At 43.7% G+C, this 18,565-nt stretch overlaps 1 protein-coding gene across 1 annotated transcript; it reads right to left on the bottom strand.

Moving 5' to 3' along the window:
• Window positions 1-1,586: 1,586 nt before the first annotated feature.
• urm1 (ubiquitin related modifier 1) lies at window positions 1,587-18,277 on the bottom strand. The gene is made up of 5 exons (XM_064307009.1): window positions 18,126-18,277; window positions 11,649-11,719; window positions 4,608-4,689; window positions 2,938-2,986; window positions 1,587-2,296 (listed from the first exon to the last, which is right to left on the bottom strand). The coding sequence occupies exons 1-5, from the start codon at window positions 18,158-18,160 to the stop codon at window positions 2,228-2,230; spliced, it is 306 nt and encodes a 101-aa protein (XP_064163079.1). The 5' UTR covers window positions 18,161-18,277; the 3' UTR covers window positions 1,587-2,227.
• Window positions 18,278-18,565: the final 288 nt, after the last annotated feature.

Raw genomic sequence — 18,565 nt, 5'->3', positions numbered from 1 at the left:
CAACGTAAATACGTATTCAGTGCATCAATAATCTCCCATACCTAAACAGTCACGGATTCAGTAGGCTGTCATAGGTTATGTATAATGCAACGGAGCAGCTTCAACGCATATTATTATGTGGAGGAAAAATCGCCAAAGTTCAGGTATATATATGTTTGCATTTAAATACTGCCTAAGAACATTATTTGACAACTCGGCGATAAGTCGTACTATACTTAACTCATGTCAGAAAGGGTCTCTACTTTTCACGAGCCATAGTGTTCTTCTCTGGGCTAATTCATCAGTGGACAAATATATCTGTATAATCTGGCCATGTTGTTATAACGTCCTGTTATTGTTTATGAAATTGTTTTAACCTCAATCCGTCATTTAAATGAAGTGAATAATGATTCAACCTTACATTCACAGCCATTCTTAAAAAGACTGAACGTACAATATTTTTTCATGAGGTAAATGTATGGTTTTCTATAAACGAAGTCGTATACAGTATTTGGCCTATAGGCTTCTGCTAAAAGAATACGCAAAGGCAATGCGTATTCTTATAACGTTCTAAATAAATATTTTATCTTAAAAACAATATAGCATATATTACCGATTAAGCTCGGTTTATTTGCACTATAGGTCTATTGTAAAAGGGGCTGACTACACGTGCAAACCATACTGGCAAGAGTCTTCTTAAGACGTAGGCTACGTTTAATTTACAAACTATGCACAATTAATAATTTTTTCGTTGTTAGAAAACAACAATAGTAGAATAAATACGAAAAAGGTATTGTCATCTTGGTCAAGCTTTGTTTATGGCAAATCGAATCGCACTATAACAGCTGTGTTCACCTAAGCAAAACATAGAACGAACATATTCAGTGCATACGTGCTCCTGTATCATGTTACTATTCATGAAATACGTGGCAAATATAACCATGGTCAGGCGACAGCAATGTAGGCCTATAGACTACAGTTCTACTAGGCGAGTCCAAAAACTGGGAATTTGGATTTTGGTCCGTTTGCCTACACATTTCCCGACAATATTGACTCTTGCCCTCCCGACAGGTCAAGCCACTGGGGAAATATGTGCTCTTTTCAGTCTTTCGAATGCATCCCCTTCTCCCCATACACGACACTCAACTTGCAGTTCAATTACAGGCACCATATTTCCACCTCTTACACTCTGATTTGCATTCACATTATGACTATTATCAAATCGTTTCCTGACGCAAAATCGAGCACACCAGGAAAAAGGTCGCTACCGTCGTTGCGCGCTTGACTGAGGGCAGCGCCTGAGGCGGAACTGCGACCTCCTGTCGTGTTCTTGTAGGTTGTTTAAATATTCTAGCGGGACCATTATAAGAAGGAAACAGTCTTTAAAGCTGGCTACACTCAAAGCAAACTCTTAACAGTACGAAGGCACATAGGAAACAGATAACAGCACAAAAAAAAAACACTTGAACAGGTCATGCCTTAGTATAAAATAAATAGAATTAGAACCAGCCTCTTTTTAACTTGACACATGTGCAAAAGGTTGTTCCATGTAATGGTACTTTATGAACTGGTTTCCTATCAATAATTCAACATAGCAGGAAAGTGAATCAATGTAGAGATGTAGACAAACGTCTGCCCTCAAAATTTTAATTAGGACTAATGTCATGATTGGACATATATTTTTGCTATTCTATCCATTAGCATGAATACAAGGACAGTTTGCATGCATGAGCTGAGCACTAAAAGCAAAACATCTGTCAGCTTAATTGAAATATATTTAATCGACTAAAACAGTTCAAATATTTTAGGGAAATTCATTCATAACAAAAATAGAATAATGCAAATGATCTAATGATGAAAACCAAGCCTCCCAAATGAAAAAGGAGAATCTTCAAGGATCTCTGGTTACCCATGATGCCTTCCTGAAGAATCTTCTGAACTTTCCACCACTAAGGGACGTCCAGCCTACTCCACAACAACCTCAAGGGTTGACTTGTTTAGTTGGTCAGAGTATGAGCTGGCTTCTTGTAACCTGTGTTCATGTGCATTCAATTTAGAAAAATAAAGGATCCATTGTTTCTTCAAATAAGTCAGTTTCCTTTTTTCCTGTTTTAAGCGGTGGGTTTTGTACCACTGGTGGATCTTGAGAGACCAACTAGGAGCTCTTAAAGTTGACAGCAGAGATGCCAAAAAATGATGGGTGTGAATCAGCAGGGGTACCCAAAGGTCTGCCCGGCCTCAGTCTCCTCTATCCCCCATGCAGTGTAGAGATGAAGACCACACTGTCCTGGTCCTGAATCTCATAGGTCAGCTCGCCCTTAAGACGGAAACGGACAAAAGAGGATCGGCATTTGACTGCATGTGGACACACGTACAAGCTCTTCCTCACAAAAACCCCGAGAGGCCGTTCACAGATGCACCGAGCCATCAAGCTCTACTGCAGGAGACACAGATAAAACTGGACTCGGCCAACAGTTTCCTTGGTTGTATCAAATATTCATGAAGCAAGCACCCCACACAGAACCGCTTGCAGTAGAATGGTCATTCCCAATGAATTACCATTTGTGGGTTTAATGGTCAGTTCCTCTTTACATTACCATTATTGATTTACGTCAAACATATCTATGCATTTCAGTCAACATTTAAAAATCAAAGGGAATTTTGTCATCCATGCATTTTTAGTAAATGTATAAAACAAGGCAATTCATGATCTCATTAAAACATATGTATATGTTTTAAGAAAATATTTAAAAACCAAAGAAAATGTACAATTTATGTCAAACATAACTGTGAATCCTTAGTAAACCTAAAAAAAGAGATAGAACTTGTGTTCTTGATGCCATGTGTTAATCCAATCAACTACTACATGCTGCTCCCCCCACCCTGTCTCACACCACGCTGTCTGCACAGAGGGGCGTAGGAATAGGCCCCCACCACAGACCAAACGGGCTTGCTTACCATCAACTCCCAGTCTGCATCATTGATCAAGACCAGAATTCCAGGCCGCCTAGAAAAGCACAAGTCACAGTTAACTTGAAGTGGATCTTCTTTCTCTAATATAATATCTACAAAAGTACAAAATAACTTCACTGTTACAGAGTTATCCCTTTGATTCTTTTTTTAAAGAGAAATATTTTTGGCAGATGGATACTCAGACGTGCATACTATAGACATGTAGAAACAGACAAGATAAAATTTAATACTCAGTTTACAAGACCAGGGTTGCACATAAAATACACTGTCATCATGCACACATCTTCTCCAATAAAGACAGAACACCCTGTTTATCCATTATAAACACTCTGCATATTTATGAACATCCATACACTTATGACCTCACATTTACTCAGTGAATGTAGCTTTGTATGTAGCTTACATATATACACATTATGTAACTTATATGAGTTTGCATTTAGCCAGCAATACCAACGCAGATATAGCAGTAATGCAGTACGATATAGTTTACAATAATACAAACAAGATATGATAATAACAACATTAAACTAAAACACACCCAGTGCCTTGTGCCTGGGAACATTGTTTTATATAAGAAAAACAAATTTAGAGTTTTGGGATGTTTAAGGTTTAAGAACAGCGTGCAAATAATAATAATAATAATAATAATAATAATAATAATAATTTAAAAAATATTATTATTATTGTTGTTATTATTTATTATTATTATCATTTTTTGTGCTTATGGTTATAAACATGTGTACATATGTATGTAGGCATGCATGCATGAGTTGGGGAAAACAATATGAATCACATGATTTCATATCTGAACAGTAAGAGATGCATTCAGAAGGAACAGCCATTGTGAACCGACAGTTTCTGAGCTTGAGCAGGCATCTTTCTGGGCCGTGCAGGGCGAGAGCTGTACCATTCAGACAGCTTCCCCCTTTTCCTTCTGTTAGCCCACTGTAGTCTAAGCAGCCAAAAACTCATCCTCCGGCTCATATTTGCTTTAAAATCTCTGAAAAAAGAGGAATATCTGTGCATCTTAGCCTGACCCTATTATCTGTGACATTTACGGTATTGCAAAGTTAATCCAATGACATTTTTGCTTGTTTAGAAGCACTCAGGCAAGCAGAAAAACTGCATTCAGCTATAAACAGCCGCCTGGTCAGTGGGTCAGTCTGCTCGGAGATGCGCACACCTGTGAGTACACACACCTGAACATAATACCTTTCAACCCTGTAAGTGTCCCAACAATGTCAGACACTGCGAACGTTATCGCCTCGCGCTTCTTCCCTTCTTCGCTTGAGCGCATCCATCCCATCGTCTCACGAACAGACAGAGGGAGCGTAGCCTCTCCCCCGCGCCGAAGAGGAGTCGCTCCCCTGCGGACTCCAGAGGAGGCCACCCAGCCCCCACACCCCCCCCTCCCCAAAGGCACCACAAGCACTCCACCCTCCCCAAAGACCCGTCCCACTTCCCCTGCAGTTTACACATGCCACACGCCACGGGCTTCTCTCAGTACCCAACTCCTCACCCTACCCCTCACACCGGAGCCGGGAGGCGCACGCAACCAAGCTTAGTGAGAGAGCAGGTGAAGGCCTCTCAGCCAATGGCTGCCATTTCTGAGCGGTGATGACTGCGCAGCAGGCTGGGACCTCTGTACTCACACTGTGTCTCCCTGCACAAACAGCTCAGGCCGTTCCTTCAGCATGTTTGCCCTGATCCACACCAGCAGCTGCTTCATGTCCCCTGGAAAACACAGACACGGGTTCAAGCTGCCACTCTCCAGTGCAGTACCTCAAAGCCACCCATTTCACTTCAGCCAGCCCCAGTGCCATCGCCCTCCATTTTCCCCTACTCTTTCCATTTAAAAACCTAAAATTAAATATAAAAATGCAGCATTTAATATAACAGAGATGATGTTGCACAGGCATTGTCCATCTTATTATTAAATATTGTGGAATTCATAATGAATAACTCACCCCTGGGACAAATGCAACTCTATGGAATTACGATACATTTTGCCGAGAAAAGTCAAACAGTGTGATTATGAAGAACAGAATGCATGGGGCACTTGGGGCTATTTAATGTAAACGGCATGTCAATATTTTACCGAACCTCTGTTATGTAACATATCCAAGTTTGGATTTAAAGTGAGATTTGTATTATTTTGGATGATAAACATTTGAAAAATAAGCACACAGATGCCATTTGATAGGATGCATATGACAGACACAAAGACGACTGATAAACGTTTTCTGGACACATCACACCACATTTTCTCAAAGACTCAAAGTTGCTCTCCAAGTCTGCGGTCTGTGATCCAGCTTTATGTTTAAGGTTCAGAAGTCAGATGGTTGCAAGCAGAGGCATTGTCTCTGTAACGTGTGGATGTGTTCTGTTCAGCTGAATTGTTCCGTTTGTTCATTTACAGTTTGATCAGTGTTCCGGTGCATATCTGTCAGCTCGGCTGTACGGTCCTGAGAGTACAGCTCTGTGCACGTGTGTGTTTCTCAACATTTCTGTGGTTTCCCAAGACGTACGCGCGCGCACACACACACACACACAATGGCAGGAGGAAACGAGACCAGAACTGTCACTACCCATGTCTCCAACCCCCCCACCCCCCCCCCCCCCCACCCCAAACCTAACCAGGCTCTCCTGCTGGATCCAGCCAGTTTGTTCCTCAGTGGTACAGAGTGAGGGGGGGGGGGGGGGGGGGGAGACAGAGAGAGGGCGAGGGAGAGAGATGGAGAGAGAACATGGTGAAGCAATGCAAAATCCACTTAACTCAACTTGGTGCTGTGCATCTGTACAGGACTAAGAGAGGAGGGAGATGTGCACAGCTCTGTATTTGTATGCACGTGTGCAGTGTGGAGTGCAGGCTTGCAGTACTCTGGCTGTAAGGTTCAAGCGTATGAACGAGTGGTGGGAGAAATTCTCAAGCCAACCCAGTGTGGTCAGCGAAACGCTGACCCAGCACCAATGCAGTGACCCAGCGGAGGTCCCCCCTTAAACACACACCCCTGCACACCAATAGAGGGACTCTTCTTTGTTATCGGTGACTTGTTTTGCTATGAGCTGCCCGTTCAACTCCAGCACACACTATTGTTTGTTCATTCTTTTCATACGCTCCAGCCTCTCTCCCTCTCTCTCTCACACACACATACACACACTCACACCATTACCATCAGAAAAAACCATTGTGATGTCATCAAGATCGCTAATTAAACAAAGGCTCATTTGTCACGATTTCAATTGTTGAGACCAGACAAGGTTGATGATGATGGTCATCTCGCTGACATTTAAAAAAAAAAACAGAAGGGTTGCGGCTTTGGTGTACCGAGTCTTTGAAGCCCCATGGCTACATCCAGATTCTGCTAGCCGCTGCCGCTACAGTGGGTCCTGGCAGCCATTTCTGATGTAGCCACAGGAATGGTGCGCTCATGATGCGGAGGAGGCGCTGACGCTCACATGACGGGTCAACGTGACGCCATACTCGTGGGCTCCCCCTCACCCGCAGCCCGGGAAGGACCGTCTCTCCGGCGCTCCGACTCCATTTTGAACACTCGGAAACGGAGCGTTCCTCACAAGCAAGGGGAATTTTAACATTTTAACTATGATGCAGGCGGTTAAAGGTCTTTGGAGATATGTACTGCCACAAGATGGGGTTTAAGGGGTTTATGATGTGTATATATGTATATATGCATACACATATGTGTGTGTTTGTGTATGAGAATATGTGTGCTTGCTTGTGTATGCGTGCATATGAGTATAAATGTGCTTGTGTGCGTGTGTGAGTATACATGTGCTTGTGTGCGTGTGTATGAGTACACGTGCTCATGAGCATGCGTGCATGCGTGTGTGTGAGCGTGTGTGAGTACACGGGTGCTCATGTGTGTGTGTGTGTGTGTGCGTGTGTGTGTGTATTAAATCTCAATGCTAACCGAGGCAGCACAGGATCTTTCTATATGTGCAACTGCACGTAGAGGGAGGGCTATTCCAGACCACTAGGGGAGAAACTGTGTTTCATAAACAGAGCTGCTTACATCACTCCAGCCGGGCGATTCTCAAAATGGAGTCACTGTGCACAAAGAGAGCCCAGACGCAGGGGAATGGCACACAAGGCATGCGGTACGTACTGAGGCTAAAACGCTGCGTTCTCCATGTAACCACTGGAGGTGGTCACATGTGGGATACGTGTGGCAGTAACCCATCCGTGGTTCGGGTCTATTTCTAAAGGGACGTCAGAGACGCTGTCTCAGGTTAATTGGATGGTTGTCAAGCTCTTCTCTTCTGTAACGATCGCCCTCGCTCCCAGCAGCCGAGACAGTTCCCTCCAAACCTATAAAGAAGAATGATGCTCACTTCTGTGTGGTGCAAAGCAATTAATATTGACTTACACAATGACAGGGCTAAAAACAGAAGCAATCACTCCGGATTCTTCATTTCCGTATGTAGTAACTTCCACACACAAGTCAGGCTGCAGATATCCCTTCTAAGAGCTACGAGGCAGAGAAAGGTTCTCCCTTTGTGCCATTCCACTGTGACGTCCTGCAAGGCTGATGTGGGTGGGGCAGAGAGAGAGTGCGTCACTCTCGCCCGGTGCATGCTGGGATAGTTCTGCGTGGGAGGGAGTGTGTCTGCGCAGTGACTCAAAAGCACTCCTTTTTGCATTATTATCATCGTCTGCATTATTTGTGGGGAACCAAGTCATTCATCTTCCTGAGGTTCCGAGCGGGAACGTTTCTATGGCGTGGGGGGTGGGCACATTTCAGTGATGGGGGTCTGGCCGGGTCATCAATCACTTGGAGGTTGAAATGAAAGGCTGGGACTATGGCAGGGATTATTTCTGGACTCCCATGTCACCCCTAACCCACGGAGGGTAACGGCCCAAACCCCTCGCACCCCTGGTCACTTGTTCACGATTGACCGCGGGGTCCAGCGGTCCTTCAAGGTCGTCCACTGCACCCCATTCTGTGCCCCTCCCCACATTCCCACCATCGGTCACCTTTTGTGCTCAGGTCGCCGTGGAGACTCCACTGCCACAAAGGCGACCCCCTTTGTTGCGTGCGGTGGTTTCACTGAGGTCAGCGCTGAAGCTAAAATAACACATATCACTCACTACTGCCAACTGGAGACTGCATAACTCAAGCACCTCCACACACACAGGCATATACGCACACACACACGCACACGTGTACACACACACACACACACGCACACGTGTACACACACACACACACACACGCACACGTGTACACACACACACAAATACGCACAAACACACATGTACACACGCACACACACGCAGGCATATATGCACACACACACACGCACACGTGTACACAAACACACACACGCGTACACACACACGCACACGTGAACACACATACACACACACACACAAATACGCACAAACACACATGTACGCACGCACACACACGCACGCGCACACACACACACACACACACAACCAGCACGCATGTGCAATACGAAGAAACACAAAACACACACACCAGACCTCCATCTGTCATACGCACGTACGTAGGAGCATATCACCCAGGCAGCGCTAAAGGCTAAGGCTAAGCCGGGCAGAGAGAGAAGCACGGGGCTCTAAAATGGAGGGGGAGCCACAGACAGGCCGAGTGCCTGTACACAGCCATCCCCCCCCGCTTTATGCTCTGTGTTTATCAGCCAATATAAACTGCGGAACAAGGCTGTAAAAAAACAGATGTCACATTTGTCTTGTGCAGCCATTGAGACTGGCGGGAGTGTGGGTCTGGCTACAGAGCCTGGTGCTGGTCGTGATCCGTCTCTCACCGAAAACCGCCCCGGTGCTCCCCGAGCGGCAAAAATGAGCCCGCCGCTCCCCCGGCCCCCGTCTGCACCGCACGGGCCAGTGTGTGCGCGTCGCACAGTCCAGCACAGGCTGCTCTGACTGTGCTGCTACAGTCGCACAGTAAAGGCCTGCTCCTTCAGCAGCCACACACAGGCGAGCCCAAACACAGGAGGTGGGGTGCTAAACACAGGGTACGGACTGCCATATAAATAACGCCAGAATGTTCACAAATATTCACAAAAATGGCTCCATTAATGAATTCATACTTTGCTACAAGATAAATTGAGAGTTTGCACTGGTGTTAATATAATCCACTCAAAAAAAGAAAACGTTTAGTTAACAGTCAACCACTGGGGAATGGGCTAAAGAGAAAATGGGTCAACGGTCCAGCCATTCGAGAATTGGGAAACTCTGATGTGGACTGAAAACAGCAGATAGAGAATGTGAGTTAAAAAGTACACCCATCTGCCGAGGTTGGATGCCCTGGCCCAGATTGTTCTACATATTATTAAACATCTTAACTGTATCTCAAACACCTGGCCGTGTTGCATCAGGCTTTCTGTGCTCTGATATGCAGATGGGAGCTCAAGGAGAGAGTCAGAAGGGTTTCCCTGTTCTTCACAGATGTGATGCCAGAGCGGCGTGCTTCACAGAGGGAGCGGCGCAGACTGAGGGACCAGCGGAGAGAAGGGTCGCCCGGCAGCGGATGGAGCCCAGGGGAGCCCGCGGAAGCCTGGGGGACTCGTTTGCTGGGCCCAGCCGCACTTCCAGCCCACGTCCCGCCCGGAGGGTGCAGGAATGCGAGCTGCAGGGAGAGTCGTTTGTCCCGCCAACCGTCCAAAATGATCGCACACAAAAAGGATTTAACTCTTTGTCGCGATTGTCCCCCTGCTTCCCCCCACACCCCCCCCAACCCCTACCTTTCCTCTGACCCTGGTGCTGTGGATAAAAGACCCATCAACAGTATCACTAGCTGCATTTACAAGTGAAAGGGGGGCAATAATGGAGCAGTTAGAAGAAGAATGGGGAGGCAGAGGGGCGCTCACAGATGTTGGGTGTGGGGGGGCCGCAGCCCATTGTCAGAGCGGGGTGAGTGGAGGAAGGGGGGCCCGGTGCTTTTTTAAACCCGATTTGTGACGGAGCGGCAGAGCTGGCCGAACAGAGGAGCGAGGGCCGTGCGGCTCAACAGCTGTCCGGGGGAGCGTGTGAACACCGGCTCTCAGGGGTCAAACAGAAAGTGGCAGAGGGGACAGAGGAGGGCCCGGGCGGCCGGGGGGGGGCGGGGGGGGCAGGTTGGGCTGGGGGCACGGAGACGGAGGGGGGCAGGATTCTTCGGCTATGATTTGCGCTACTTTTTGTCCCCTGAAATTGCAATGCAGAAAAGCCTTCCTTTCGGCTCCAGATGGGGTGAAGAGGCCACTGAGAGCACTGCCCCCCCGTCAGCTTCCTCACACAGAGAAAGAGCCTGCAGATGCAGCTCTCTAATGAAGCCATCACCGGCCTGTCTGCCCAACGCCACTCCGCACCACAGACGCAAGCCATAACTTTCTAAAGTTCTGCGGGAGGGGGCCGTGAGTATCCATCAGAAAGCCCAGGAGTTCAGCACCTCACACAACACTCTGCTCTCTCTGGCCTGCACTACATGTCCCAGCCGCCGTTATCTGTACCTGAACCCAATTCAACCGCCCCAGTTAAAAATGGCAGTTTGTATTCAGATTGACTTTGCCTCTACTTTCACTTCACGTTGTAAATGCCTTGGTATTTTGCACTTGACTACTATGCAGACTAGAACAAGTACTGTCTAGGATATGGCCACATAGGTTACCCTCTGTCTCACTGAATGCAAACACAAATTTTGCAATGTATCTGAAACTTCAAGCAGCGATACAAATGATTAATGTAAATGTTAATATAAATAGGCAGTTGTAATCGAATGCACTGCAAAATACAGAAAATAATAACAAGTTTCCATTCATTAATGTTTTCAGGCAATTCGCTGTAAAAACCTAAGCATAGATCCACAGCAGGGACGTTTTGACTCCGAAAAGTGTATCATGTTATATCAAAGGCATTTGAAACAACCCAACATGGTTTATTAAGCAAATTGCAGTATGTCTGCTATATTGTTATGAGTTCAAGGGCTTCATTGATACAGCCTTAACATTGAACAAATAAATGTAAATTTTCAGTGAAGTATTAAATATATTTATGTTCAATGTTTGGGCTGTATCATTGAAGCACCATAACTTGTTTTGACAAAAACCACAGCGCCATTTCACTAATTTAAAAACAGCATAATATAGGCTAACATTAGGCTACATTTTCCAGAACATGTCATGATTAATGACAAGTACACTGACAAGTATTATGTTGATGTATTACACATATTTTAATAAAATGTTATTTGTACAATACATTTTCTGAAAAATAACATCAATTCATTTTTGTTTAAGAAACATATAAGATCATATATTTGAAATGTAATACTTTTATCGAGCACACTAGAAATTTACATTCAACCCAAATAAGTGACTACTGCTTCTCTGCCTGTCTGATGTTCTGACAACATTACATTACATTACAGGCAACTACTCATTTTGTAGAGTGCAGCGTCTCATTTCTAGTACAGAAATTGTAACGGACATATAAAAATAAATAAAACACATCAGATCAAGCTAATTTTTCTAGTGCTTCAACATGGTGCATTCACTGTAGCGCACTCAGCTACTCACATTGGCATTCACAAACTATAATGTTTTTAATAACACAAGCGTAAATGCAGATTTGTTTTGAAAAAGCGTAGGTGAGAACATGAACACGAGAACACAGCTGTGATATGAAATGATATTTATTCATGTTTACTCACAGGGCTGTGATTGGCTGGGCAGTGTCACCTGGTGATCCTTCACACCGTCAAAGAGAAGCTCCGCCCCTCCTCTAAGAAAGAAAGGCAGAGGCATCTCACACCACTGCACCACATTACATAAATAACACAAAAGGTTTCAGTCGGGAAAAACAGGGGTTCCCTCCCCACCAGGTGACCTGGTCCTAAAGTCACCCACAAAGCGCGAGTGCAACAGAGCCTGGCAGCGCTGGATAAACGCTGCTGGAAAAGGCTGTAAGGAAGCGAGATGCTTGCAGAGCACAAACTGGCCACGGGCTCCAGCAGACCTGGCTGTGCAGAGCACAGGCTCTGGCACGCAGGCAGCCCCTACTCTCAACTCGATTGTGAAGAATGCACAGAATCAGCTGCTGCCCATTTCCGATTTACAAAGGTACACGGAAGGCCCCTGCTTGTACTTTTTTAAAGGCCGAATCCATTTCAGTTGTTCTTTTTTTCAAAATCAACTACCTCATGTTTATTAACATAACATAATTATTCGAAAAGGCACCCAAGGAGGTGACAAGAAAATAAAACAATTTATAAATCAGCCGTTTATTTGCTGTTTTTAATATGTTTAGCAAAATAATTTCCCTGCAGTTCATTTTAAAATACCTATTGACTTTTCTCTTATTTCTTAAGAAGAAATTCCTATTAAATATTTATGTAAAATGAAATAAAGTACTGTAAAAAGTACATGGACTCCAGTGATATTACTGTTTACAACACAAACCTTACTCCATTATGAGGTTCCAAATTCCACACAAAAACAGAAGTACTTTAACACTCACTGGCAAATTTGGTTTTCAAAGGTCAATTCTGTGATCATGTCTGTAGTTTGAAAAAATGGAACACCAGAAAACTGAAATGGAGTAAGGGCAGTATACAGATATCACAAGATCCATTTCTGAAACAGTCTTTATTTCTTTACTGATTAATCAAAAACAAGTTGGACACAGCTCAACAGCATATAGGCTATAAACTATCATCTTAGATATTCAAGTTCAAAATTACAATAACAGCATCAAATATAATTCATACAATAATGACATATATTCGAGAGGAATTCTGAGAAAAGGATAATACTTGAATAATGAATCAGCCACCTATTCCTTTTAACAAAAGTTTACATAAAATATTTTTCATGGAATAAATGGTTAGACTAATTTCTGGACAGGAATGACCAACAACTGAAGAGACACAGGTTGATTCATTGATTCAATCAGGCAGTTTTTGGAAAGTACAGGACCTGAATGGTCCCACTGAGTATAGGAAGTTCACCTGTACCAAATGTTGTATTAGATCCACAGATACGACCAAACTAAGATACCAGACACTTAGGAGATCTCTTCAACTGTCATCACAAATAGAAAAAACGTTTTACATACCCGATTCAAATATCTAAATCTAAATCGCTCTTCTATGTTTTTGGTGATGAAGACTCAGACTTGCTGGGGTGGGGGCTAAAAATGAATGAAGTTTTGAGTACTGCTGACCCCCTGAATTGTCGGTCATTCAGGCCCAGAAACCACCATCAAACCATTTCTCTCATGGTCAAACATTTATGGAAACATGCATGTTGAAATAAAAAGGACCAAGCTCAACAGGTGATTGATGAGAATAAATAACCCAGTCTGCAGACATGCATGATATAGCTAAAGAGTTAGCGCCCTCAATGCTGAAACATACAGGGCCTAGCTTTCCCATGGTGGTCTGAGGGGCATCTGCATCTGTGAGGAGACTCAGTTTGTGCTATGATCTGACATACCCGCATGAATACATGGGAGAAGGTCAGGGTGCTGCCCCCTCCCTCTCAAAAAAACCTAATCTTCCCCTGGACGATGACCTTTGGCATTGCCCGTTTGCAATGTGGAGACACCCCGCAGAGATCTGTGTCCCGGGAGGGCTTAGCTATCCAGCTTGGGCATAGGGGGATAATCTCCACTGAGGTGCATGGAGCAGGATATAAAGATTAGGATTCAAGAGGAGTGAAGGAACGAGGAACGGACAACGAGGAGGAAACAGGCCAGCAGGATTTCTAGGGACAAATCTGAATGACCCACCCTCTTTACCCCTCCTTAGTATGATCTGAGTCCTTTATTGGCCTTGCCGTGTGAAGCCTTTTCATCCCTGTCCTGATATTACACTGAGAGAGGGTGCCATTTTGTCTGTTATTCCGACCGCATCACAAATACGCCCTTTCATTCGCCCAGGTTCCAACAGAAAAACTGACTGAAGTGCTGTGAACTTTGACCCTCACACCTCAGTCAGGGCTGGGGGTCGGACGTGAAGGACCGCGCTGTCCCTCGGTCAGCCGCAGCACGAGGAGGAGCAGGAGGGTGGTACAGCAGCCCCGCAGCGGGGAGCGCGGAGGGTTGGGATGATGGCACCGCACAGATGCTCATCCTCCACACAGTAAACAGACCGGCGTTATTTAGCCAGACTCCCACAGTCACACAGGCATTAGTGACAGAGAGAGGGAGTGTGAGGCGGCGGCAGCAGCAGGTGCGAGGGCCATAAAGGGGCCTCACATCGCGGGGAGAATGTGCAGTTGTATTCCAGACATTCCCCTGCTGGCCTTCTGCCCGCGCTCTATCTGCACACAGACCGGCCGCTGCACTGGACCTCAGCTCTGGACTGGTCCATGTGCTGAAGCAGACCCCTCTACCTCTCTCCCTCTCTCCTGCAATCTCTCTCTCTCACGCACACACAGAAGCAGGCCTCTCTCTCTCTCTCGCACACTGTCTCAGAAGCAGCCCTTCTCTCTCTCTCTCACACACACACATAGAAGCACATCCCTCTCATACTCTTTCATCTCTCTCTCACATACACACATCCCTGTCTCTGTATACCCGCTTCTGTTCAGGTGTCAGTGAGGTCAACCAGTACACAGTCAATGAGACATGAGATTCACTCAAATCTATACAAGAGGGACACACAGAATGCAGGCCAGAAAGACCCTACACAATCTAATCAATACGCCGTGTAATATATTACACTGAGATAAAGCAATCGTTCAGGGCCAGTAAAACTGCTTAAGCAAGCAGCACCATTTTCTTTTTTCTATTACTCCTGACTCCTGGTCCTTTTTATGTCAACACTATCACTAACATTTGGAGACAGATTCTTCTTTATTCCCTTGCATTTTAGAATACATCCTCCAAGAATCTGGATTTCCTCTTTGTTCTCAACTGGTTAGACCTGATAGAAAAAGATCTGTGCTGAACTCTCATTTTATTCAACTTTTTACTTTATTCCAGGAGGTTATTATAGCTGTCTGATAGTCATTTTTCCGAAGAAGAAGAAAAAAATCTAATTATGATAACTGAATTTTTCACCACAAACCAATGACAAAGATGAGTGTATTTTTTTCATGCTGCCTGTAAAACACATTCTGCCAGTGTTTTCTTTTGAAATGGTATCGCAAACAACAAAGCTGCAGTATGAAATGTTCTACTGCCTGAAACTTGTGATGTCAACCTGAAGAAACCCGGAAAGTTTCCATAACGGCTGCAATAATTTCTTCATCTTTAACATCTGTTCTTTCAGAGACAGAGTCTCATTTTATTTCTTCTGAAAATGTAACTGGGCACAATAAAGGCATTATATTACACTCCCTGGGAATGTCTAAGTATGGATCAAGGTTAATGACCACATTTATTCCAATCTGGTCCCCTGCTATCCACTCCCCACAGTAAACAATCACTTGTGTGGTCAGAGATTAAAGAGAGGCAGAAGCATCAAAGAGGCCTGACAATGGAACAAGCTTCAGCATCATCAAACCATACCCGTGCACAGCTTATATTCAGGACTGAAAATCAGCAGCTTTAGCTCAATGCATAGCCTACCACTTAGACAAAAGTATGCAAAGGAAGTTAAGCAACACCAAATATAGCCTACATTTTAGTTTAATTTTGATGTGCTAACACCATGAGGCCAATAACACTTTAAACACAAGAATGCAAAAGCATTTAGCCCCAAGAATAGATTAGACAATTCAGCTCAGCAAGGCTTGTCATAGAACCAAAAGACTATTCAGTACCGTTTTCCCGTAGAATAGCCAGTCTCTGCTTCTACTTTGAGTCCTAGTAAGTTAGCTCTCTGAAAAATATGTCCTTGAATCAGTACAAATTTTACCCTTAACTATTTCTGATGCATACCCTAATACCCTGCAGTCAATCTGAAGAAGCTCCTGTAACGCACAGTATGAAATTCTGTCTCTCTTCTAGACAACATGAGGGACCAAGGGAGCAGTCATCAGTACCTGACAGTGGCGTAGGTTTTGTTTGTACATTGGGGGGGGCACATAAAGCGGGGAGTCTGGGGGTCCTCCCCCAGGAAATTCTGAGCGTCAAACACTTCATTTCCTGCATTCTGGTGAATTTTAATGCACCAATTTGTGCCTTTTCTGCATCAATTTAAAAGTCCTCTCCTTCTTTCATGATTTTATTGGGAGGGACAAATGCACTAAATATTGAGGGGGACGTATCCCCTGCGTCCCCCTGAAATCCACGTCTATGGTACCTGACCATGACATCTGCCTTAAAAACAAACAAACTATCATACAGCTAGCTACTTAATACAGAACTGTTAACTGTTAATGACAACAGAGAATCACAATAACCAATTATAAATAATTATTTGATGCATTATATTAATACAATTCAGTCCACCTTTGATAGGCAATGTCTGTAAACTACAAGCATTGTTTCTCCTGATTAATTTTCCTGTTGAACTCAATGAATAAAATATTCAGGAGAAACAATGCTTGTAGTATCTACTGCATACCTGGCAGCAGCACAGTGGTTTGAGGCTCATTGGATACCTTGGACCCTTGATGACTTAAAGCCATTTAGCCAACAAATGTGTTCCATACTGTATCAGCATAATTTACAACTGAATCTAGTCCCACCCCCCAATTCCCATAGAGATCAATTCAAATGCAAAGAGTTTTTGTATCGCTTGTAGGACAACCTGACAATAAGATATCCAGACTCTGATGATGTTGAGAGGAAGTCAGGAAGTCATGGCATGCAAAGGATATGCAACCAAATACAAAACATGACTCTTTTATTTGACATTATGTTAATTTGTCTAAAACACTGAAATGAAAAAACTATATATATATATATATATATATATATATATATATATATATGCTAGCAGTGAAGTCATAGTCTCCATTTTCATCCACACATAGGCCTCAATAGGAAATTACCAATCTGAATGTCAAATGTTCTGTCAAATAAGTATGTTGATGCTAATCTGCTGAAGTATTAATATCATGCCTAGCGAACTCTAAGAGCCTGTCACCACAATTTCAACATTCACGCTTGCACTTTTTAGACCTATCTCTGTACAACTAAAGCATTAGGACAAATGTGAGCGAAGAAAAGGCTCATTTGTTCTCAACTAAAGTGGCAAAAATGAGGCTAGAATGTATATGGCTGGCAAAAAGACAGGTCAAGATTATCTTTCTGGTGAAGAAATCCTGCCAAAAATTGGCAGGACGTTTTTAATAGCCTACCAAAAAAACCCTAGCAGCTCCATTTCGGGATGAGCTGACATGAAAAACATATTCTGTAAGAATATACCATTTCATATTTTAAACAGATTCTACCTGTGGAAATATTACATGAAAAACTATTATAGTTGAAACTTGGATAGACTACATTCTAATAATGAAAACTCATTTTCACATATCATTAATATTGCTCTTAAATTTGCTCATCCATACCTTGGCATAATGCTTAGCCTATTTCTTATAGAAGTGTCCAACTTGTTCTTCTTGGGAATAAAGAACTATTTCAAGGACAGATGATTGCCACAAATATGGACTTTACTGACACATTTCACTGACGTTAGTATAAGGTTATTTGTGTTCACTAAACTAGTGAACTGAAAAAAATGCGTTGTTTCTGTACAAAAAATACTCTCCAATCTCCGGAATGTGAACGCTCCATCAGCTTCAGTATGTTGCTCTTTGTTGCGTTCACATTCTCAGCTATTGTAGCGGCAGTTGCCTGGTTTTACCTTGTCCGTCCAATAACTACTTGAACAAACTCCCCACCCTCTTCCCCTGCCGGCGATACCCAATTTCCGTCTGATACCGGTGTTCTCAAAACACTCATACACACACAGCTGCTTATCTAAATAGCAAACAATAACCAACCACGAGTTTAAAAAATAATTAATTAAACTGAAAAAACGCAACGCTGTTGATAAGATTACTGGATTCCCAAGACAGCTATAAAGCACAGGTGGCAAACACTTTAAAAGTTGACGATAGCTACCTAGCTAACCATTAAGGCTGAGTACGATATTTGCTCCAGTGTCGACAGTTGTAAGCAAGCATGTGCTGGCGTGTCATTTCACGAAGGAATAACGTTAGCTCGAATTACTGTCAATGACAACAAAGGCAGAAATCTTTATCACCAGTACACTGATCTCAAAATTACCCACCCGAACTCCAGGTGCAACGTTATGGGCGCCGCCATATTGATCCAGGAAAACGGAAGTAATCACCATATCACCGGAAATAGCAGTGCGCAGCTACCACACAGTTCTATGGGGGCTACCGTTCATGGGCTGTTCTCATGCCCCTACAAATCAGCGTGACGCCGGGAAAACCACCAAATCTTAAGGGAGCGTCACATGAGAAAAAAAAAACATAGGAATCTTGCCATTTCCACTGATCAGCGATGGAATGAAATTACATTTTAAATCTGCTATAAATTTAACCAAGCAGCACGGATGAAATAAGTTGCATGAATGTCATTTTGATTGAATTAATGATTTTTTTTTTTTTTTTTGGAAAAACATACGAAGAATTCGAACTGCACTTTAGGTTAAGCACCTATTCAAGACATCGTTGAAAAGAACAGTATCCAACCATCCATAAT

This window comes from Anguilla rostrata, chromosome 14 (assembly GCF_018555375.3).
Source record: "Anguilla rostrata isolate EN2019 chromosome 14, ASM1855537v3, whole genome shotgun sequence".
Classification (NCBI taxonomy): domain Eukaryota; kingdom Metazoa; phylum Chordata; class Actinopteri; order Anguilliformes; family Anguillidae; genus Anguilla; species Anguilla rostrata.
The sequence above is the reverse complement of the archived record's forward strand: the minus strand, read 5'-3'. Positions and strand labels throughout refer to the sequence as shown.

Bases quoted from the DNA above. Each gene is read 5' to 3' on its own strand.
- urm1 (XM_064307009.1), bottom strand. From the start codon at position 18,160: ATGGCGGCGCCCATAACGTTGCACCTGGAGTTCGG. The intron at 2,987-4,607 runs GTGAGTACAGAG...GTGCTTTTCTAG, and splicing joins TTTGTGCAGGGAGACACAGT to GCGGCCTGGAATTCTGGTCT. The intron at 2,297-2,937 runs GTAAGCAAGCCC...TTCCGTCTTAAG, and splicing joins ATGCAGACTGGGAGTTGATG to GGCGAGCTGACCTATGAGAT.